Genomic DNA, 7,216 nt, shown 5'->3' with positions numbered 1-7,216 from the left:
TAACATCCAATGAACCCTGTTGAATAGAATTGAGCTTTTGTTCTATCTCAAAGATATGCGGTGCATCATCTTGTTTAAAGCGAGACATGAGATTTTTCCAGATGCCTTCGGCAGTAGGAATGAACAACAAACTAGCACCAATCTTCTTATCAACGGAATTGATAATCCATGTGGATACAATATCATTACAGCGTGACCAAGTACCAAAATCACGATGATCATCAGCAGGTTTCTTGAGAGTTCCATCAATGAATCCAAGTTTATTCCTAAAATTAAGAGCTACTTGAACTGACCTTCGCCAAGAATAAAAGTCTGCTCCAGACGAGAGACGATCAGAGACAATACTCATCCCCGCATGAAACTGCACCATGTTCTTTGGTGGTAGTGAAACAACATCGAAAGTATTGGAACGCTCCATGTTCCCCAATTCCACATTCATAGCTTGTGTCCACTTCAGAGATGCTATAGTTTCTTGAAAAATTTTAGGTTCTGTCTCGAGAGTAACAGATAGAATGTAGGACTTATCAAGACGGTTTCAGATTAGAATAGGTGAGATAAGATGATAAAGGATAAGGAGTGGTTAGTGTTTTAGTGGAAAGTGGAGCTAAAGAAGATGAAGATGAAGAAATTTGTGCGAGAGAACAGTGATAGTCAGAAAGATAACCTGGTGCTTTAGATGATCGCCTTGGCCTGACATTTAATGGTGAAACAATGGTCGTCCCGGGAGTCACAGTCTCATCATCAGAAGAGTCACCAGTAGGATTTTGACTTGTGGATGCTCGAGATGTAGCAGATGATGATGTATGCAAAGAACTAGAAGTATGAGATGATGGATTATGAAAGTAATCTATATTATAAGGAATGTTCAATGGTAAGATAGAAGCATCAAACAAATCAGAAGAGCGGGGATCATGTGAACTATCAAAGAAAGGAAAAACATGCTCATGAAAAATAACATTGCGGGAAATAGAGACTTGATTGGTTTCTAGATGGAGGACTTTGTGACCCTTATAGCCGAAGGAATATCCTAAGAAAACACACCTATCAGCTCGAGCACTAAATTTTTGATGATCCTTAAGAAGAGTAGAAACAAAACAGAGACAACCAAACGAATGTAAAAAGGTATAATCCGGTTTCTTTTTATTAAGTAATTCATAAGGCGTACGATTCATTAACAATGGAGAAGGAGTCCTATTTATAAAAAACACAGCAGTAAGAAGACAATCTGTCCAGTAAACTAGAGGTACATTCGACTGGAAAAAGAGAGCTCTAGCAACATTAAGGAGGTGCTGGTGTTTCCTTTCGACAGAAGAATTCTGTTGAGGTGTATAAGCACAAGAGAATTGGTGAACTATTCTATGTGTCCTAACAAGATCAGTAAAGGCAAGTTCTGGGGCATTATCTGTTCTTATTTTTTTAATTCTCGTATTATACTGAGTAAAAACATAAGACACAAAAGTTGGAAAAATAGTAAGAACATCATTTTTAGTTCTTAGAAGATAAACCCAAGTAGCTCTAGTACAATCATCAACTATTGTAAGGAAGTATCTATATCCCTCTATAGACTCAACAGAAAAAGGTCCCCAGATATCTAAATGGACTAGATCGAAAGGAGAAGAAGCTAAAAAATTATTAGAAATGAAAGGTAACCGTTTCTGCTTAGCTAGAGGACAAATAGAACAAGGAGTGTCATGCTTGGGACTAGATACATGTAAAATACCAGTAAGAAGCTTTAACTTGTCAGGAGATGGATGTCCAAGGCGTTGGTGCCAAAGATGTCCATCGACTTCCAAGGATCCAGTGAAATGAGCAGGAGATGCGAATGCCAATAACTCAGGGATGATTGCAGGAGACGAATCAAGATGCAGAACGTAAAGATTATGTAACAAGTAGTCTTTACCAATCATCAAGTCCTGAATAGACTCCTGAAGATAACAAGAATCAGGAAAGAAATGAGCAGAGCCTCGATTATGCTGTAAAAGACTACTAATAGAAATGAAATTAAATTTGAAAGATGGGACATGTAAAACATTGTGCAAGATGAGTGTTTTTGTCAGTTGAAAAGAGCCAATGTGTTATATCCACCTTAGCCTCATTCGGTAACGAGACTGTGACACTTGAGATAGTAACTGTTTCACTAAAAAAGGTCAAATCAGAGCAAACATGGCTAGTTGCTCCAGTATCTATGATCCAACTACCATGAGGAATGTGTTTGGATAGAGATGATAGACATTGATGTTGAAAAGTAAGGCAGTTGTTCTCAAAACGTAAAGAGGAGGAAGAAAAACGAGTTGGAAATGTTAAAGGATTACCAGATGAAGACTGAATAGCCATAGCACCATGTTCTTTAATGGACGAGACTTGAGAAGATGAAACTGGACCATCCAAAGGTTTAACCTGAGCATTCAGTTGTTGAATAAGGGTTTGTATCTGATCACCTGTCAGAGTACTCACATCAAGATTGGAGGCAGCAGCAGGAGCAGATTGCAAATGAGAAGAAGTCTTTGTAACAACATTTGCAACCGTGTGTACTGGAGGTCGAGGGTTAGGTGAATGTCCTCGGAATTGATTCCCCGGTGCGGATGCTCGCTGCTGATTCGCTGCTTGGTAGTTAGCAAAAGTGCTCTTGAATCCTGGTATGTAACCCGGAGGATAACCATGGAGCTTGAAGCACTTTTGTACCACATGTCCAGTTTGACCACAATGGGTACATAAAGGTCGAGAACCTCGAGGGTGATAGGTATTCTGAATAGCAGCAAAAGCAACATTGTCGAAAGGAGCTAGATAAACAACATTGTCTTGAGTGGGAGCAGATGTTTGAAAGATCATGGTATCAGGCTTTGGCTTGATCGACCTCTGCCTTTTATCAGAAGTCACCATGTTAAAAGCCTCTTCTATACTTGGGATAGGCTTTAGCATCAGAATGTGCCTTCGTGTGGATGCATAAGACTCATTGAGACCCATCAAGAACTTAGTCACTTGACTCCGTTCCTGTAGCTTTTCCCACAAAGCAGCTGCATTACATTCACATTTACCACAAGTGCAAACAGGTAGCTCGGCATAATTCTTGTACTCTTCCCATAAAGTCACCAAAAGAGTGTAATATGAATTAACATCCAATGAACCCTGTTGAATAGAATTGAGCTTTTGTTCTATCTCAAAGATATGCGGTGCATCATCTTGTTTAAAGCGAGACATGAGATTTTTCCAGATGCCTTCGGCAGTAGGAATGAACAACAAACTAGCACCAATCTTCTTATCAACGGAATTGATAATCCATGTGGATACAATATCATTACAGCGTGACCAAGTACCAAAATCACGATGATCATCAGCAGGTTTCTTGAGAGTTCCATCAATGAATCCAAGTTTATTCCTAAAATTAAGAGCTACTTGAACTGACCTTCGCCAAGAATAAAAGTCTGCTCCAGACGAGAGACGATCAGAGACAATACTCATCCCCGCATGAAACTGCACCATGTTCTTTGGTGGTAGTGAAACAACATCGAAAGTATTGGAACGCTCCATGTTCCCCAATTCCACATTCATAGCTTGTGTCCACTTCAGAGATGCTATAGTTTCTTGAAAAATTTTAGGTTCTGTCTCGAGAGTAACAGATAGAATGTAGGACTTATCAAGACGGTTTCAGATTAGAATAGGTGAGATAAGATGATAAAGGATAAGGAGTGGTTAGTGTTTTAGTGGAAAGTGGAGCTAAAGAAGATGAAGATGAAGAAATTTGTGCGAGAGAACAGTGATAGTCAGAAAGATAACCTGGTGCTTTAGATGATCGCCTTGGCCTGACATTTAATGGTGAAACAATGGTCGTCCCGGGAGTCACAGTCTCATCATCAGAAGAGTCACCAGTAGGATTTTGACTTGTGGATGCTCGAGATGTAGCAGATGATGATGTATGCAAAGAACTAGAAGTATGAGATGATGAATTATGAAAGTAATCTATATTATAAGGAAGGTTCAATGGTAAGATAGAAGCATCAAACAAATCAGAAGAGCGGGGATCATGTGAACTATCAAAGAAAGGAAAAACATGCTCATGAAAAATAACATTGCGGGAAATAGAGACTTGATTGGTTTCTAGATGGAGGACTTTGTGACCCTTATAGCCGAAGGAATATCCTAAGAAAACACACCTATCAGCTCGAGCACTAAATTTTTGATGATCCTTAAGAAGAGTAGAAACAAAACAGAGACAACCAAACGAATGTAAAAAGGTATAATCCGGTTTCTTTTTATTAAGTAATTCATAAGGCGTACGATTCATTAACAATGGAGAAGGAGTCCTATTTATAAGAAACACAGCAGTAAGAAGACAATCTGTCCAGTAAACTAGAGGTACATTCGACTGGAAAAAGAGAGCTCTAGCAACATTAAGGAGGTGCTGGTGTTTCCTTTCGACAGAAGAATTCTGTTGAGGTGTATAAGCACAAGAGAATTGGTGAACTATTCCATGTGTCCTAACAAGATCAGTAAAGGCAAGTTCTGGGGCATTATCTGTTCTTATTTTTTTAATTCTCGTATTATACTGAGTAAAAACATAAGACACAAAAGTTGGAAAAATAGTAAGAACATCATTTTTAGTTCTTAGAAGATAAACCCAAGTAGCTCTAGTACAATCATCAACTATTGTAAGGAAGTATCTATATCCCTCTATAGACTCAACAGAAAAAGGTCCCCAGATATCTAAATGGACTAGATCGAAAGGAGAAGAAGCTAAAAAATTATTAGAAATGAAAGGTAACCGTTTCTGCTTAGCTAGAGGACAAATAGAACAAGGAGTGTCATGCTTGGGACTAGATACATGTAAAATACCAGTAAGAAGCTTTAACTTGTCAGGAGATGGATGTCCAAGGCGTTGGTGCCAAAGATGTCCATCGACTTCCAAGGATCCAGTGAAATGAGCAGGAGATGCGGATGCCAATAACTCAGGGATGATTGCAGGAGACGAATCAAGATGCAGAACGTAAAGATTATGTAACAAGTAGTCTTTACCAATCATCAAGTCCTGAATAGACTCCTGAAGATAACAAGAATCAGGAAAGAAATGAGCAGAGCCTCGATTATGCTGTAAAAGACTACTAATAGAAATGAAATTAAATTTGAAAGATGGGACATGTAAAACATTGTGCAAGATGAGTGTTTTTGTCAGTTGAAAAGAGCCAATGTGTTATATCCACCTTAGCCTCATTCGGTAACGAGACTGTGACACTTGAGATAGTAACTGTTTCACTAAAAAAGGTCAAATCAGAGCAAACATGGCTAGTTGCTCCAGTATCTATGATCCAACTACCATGAGGAATGTGTTTGGATAGAGATGATAGACATTGATGTTGAAAAGTAAGGCAGTTGTTCTCAAAACGTAAAGAGGAGGAAGAAAAACGAGTTGGAAATGTTAAAGGATTACCAGATGAAGACTGAATAGCCATAGCACCATGTTCTTTAATGGACGAGACTTGAGAAGATGAAACTGGACCATCCAAAGGTTTAACCTGAGCATTCAGTTGTTGAATAAGGGTTTGTATCTGATCACCTGTCAGAGTACTCACATCAAGATTGGAGGCAGCAGCAGGAGCAGATTGCAAATGAGAAGAAGTCTTTGTAACAACATTTGCAACCGTGTGTACTGGAGGTCGAGGGTTAGGTGAATGTCCTCGGAATTGATTCCCCGGTGCGGATGCTCGCTGCTGATTCGCTGCTTGGTAGTTAGCAAAAGTGCTCTTGAATCCTGGTATGTAACCCGGAGGATAACCATGGAGCTTGAAGCACTTTTGTACCACATGTCCAGTTTGACCACAATGGGTACATAAAGGTCGAGAACCTCGAGGGTGATAGGTATTCTGAATAGCAGCAAAAGTAACATTGTCGAAAGGAGCTAGATAAACAACATTGTCTTGAGTGGGAGCAGATGTTTGAAAGATCATGGTATCAGGCTTTGGCTTGATCGACCTCTGCCTTTTATCAGAAGTCACCATGTTAAAAGCCTCTTCTATACTTGGGATAGGCTTTAGCATCAGAATGTGCCTTCGTGTGGATGCATAAGACTCATTGAGACCCATCAAGAACTTAGTCACTTGACTCCGTTCCTGTAGCTTTTCCCACAAAGCAGCTGCATTACATTCACATTTACCACAAGTGCAAACAGGTAGCTCGGCATAATTCTTGTACTCTTCCCATAAAGTCACCAAAAGAGTGTAATATGAAGTAACATAATATGAAGTAACATCCAATGAACCCTGTTGAATAGAATTGAGCTTTTGTTCTATCTCAAAGATATGCGGTGCATCATCTTGTTTAAAGCGAGACATGAGATTTTTCCAGATGCCTTCGGCGGTAGGAATGAACAACAAACTAGCACCAATCTTCTTATCAACGGAATTGATAATCCATGTGGATACAATATCATTACAGCGTGACCAAGTACCAAAATCACGATGATCATCAGCAGGTTTCTTGAGAGTTCCATCAATGAATCCAAGTTTATTCCTAAAATTAAGAGCTACTTGAACTGACCTTCGCCAAGAATAAAAGTCTGCTCCAGACGAGAGACGATCAGAGACAATACTCATCCCCGCATGATCGAAGCTGTGCAAGAAGAAAGGATTCTCATTCGGAGCCATAATTCAGATCGGAGGAATGAGACTGTGCGATAAGAGGCAACAATCCAAGCTCAATCAAGCGAAAGAAAAGCAATTAAACCCAATACGATGCGGGTAACAATCGAAGAACACCGAACTAAGACGATCGCAACAAGATTCGCAACAAAAGACGTGAGAATCTGGAGATTGGAAGCGCTCATCGGAATATAACAGAATCGGAGCTCCGGGAACAAAGAAGAAGACAGGATCAAGCTTAATCAAGGAGAAAAAAAGCTCAAATCGAAGATAGAGAAGCTCAATATCGCCATCAATGGCGATTGAAAAAGTTTGTTACGCGGAAGAAAAAATGAGAAAATTGATTTTGCTCTGATACCATATTAACTTTGATAAAAGGACATTTTCTCATTAATGAACCAGTGTATCATACAAGAGGTATTTATACTCTATACAAGGCTTCTACTGGTAACCATTAGAGGAACAAAAGGAAAATGAACAAAAAGAACAATGCAGAACGGAATAAACAATTTTTAAGGAATGAAAAGAAAAGATGTAGAGAAGGAACAAAATAATAATTGGTGAACAAACAATAACAATATTTTTAA

The 7,216-nt window shown here is 39.1% G+C and overlaps 2 protein-coding genes across 2 annotated transcripts; both read right to left on the bottom strand.

Moving 5' to 3' along the window:
- Nucleotides 525–3,549, bottom strand: LOC104759557. Its single transcript, XM_010482464.1, has 3 exons — nucleotides 2,086–3,549; nucleotides 1,721–1,925; nucleotides 525–847 (listed from the first exon to the last, which is right to left on the bottom strand). The coding sequence occupies exons 1-3, from the start codon at nucleotides 3,547–3,549 to the stop codon at nucleotides 525–527; spliced, it is 1,992 nt and encodes a 663-aa protein (XP_010480766.1).
- Nucleotides 4,539–6,635, bottom strand: LOC104759556. The gene is made up of 4 exons (XM_010482463.1): nucleotides 5,196–6,635; nucleotides 4,831–5,035; nucleotides 4,633–4,731; nucleotides 4,539–4,543 (listed from the first exon to the last, which is right to left on the bottom strand). Exons 1-4 carry the CDS (start codon nucleotides 6,633–6,635, stop codon nucleotides 4,539–4,541), a joined length of 1,749 nt encoding a protein of 582 aa, XP_010480765.1.

The sequence above is a fragment of the Camelina sativa genome, chromosome 17 (genome assembly GCF_000633955.1).
Source record: "Camelina sativa cultivar DH55 chromosome 17, Cs, whole genome shotgun sequence".
Classification (NCBI taxonomy): domain Eukaryota; kingdom Viridiplantae; phylum Streptophyta; class Magnoliopsida; order Brassicales; family Brassicaceae; genus Camelina; species Camelina sativa.
Note: the sequence above shows the minus strand (reverse complement) of the source record. Positions and strands in the feature narration are given on the sequence as shown.

Coding starts and splice junctions, on each gene's coding strand:
- LOC104759557 (XM_010482464.1), bottom strand. CDS start 3,549: ATGAATGTGGAATTGGGGAACATGGAGCGTTCCAATACTTTCGATGTT. Junction 1,926..2,085: donor CGTTACCGAATGAGGCTAAG/GTGGATATAACA, acceptor TGTTATCTTCAG/GAGTCTATTCAGGACTTGAT. Junction 848..1,720: donor CAAGTTAAAGCTTCTTACTG/GTATTTTACATG, acceptor CTTATAATATAG/ATTACTTTCATAATCCATCA.
- LOC104759556 (XM_010482463.1), bottom strand. CDS start 6,635: ATGGCTCCGAATGAGAATCCTTTCTTCTTGCACAGCTTCGATCATGCG. Junction 5,036..5,195: donor CGTTACCGAATGAGGCTAAG/GTGGATATAACA, acceptor TGTTATCTTCAG/GAGTCTATTCAGGACTTGAT. Junction 4,732..4,830: donor CAAGTTAAAGCTTCTTACTG/GTATTTTACATG, acceptor ATAATTTTTTAG/CTTCTTCTCCTTTCGATCTA.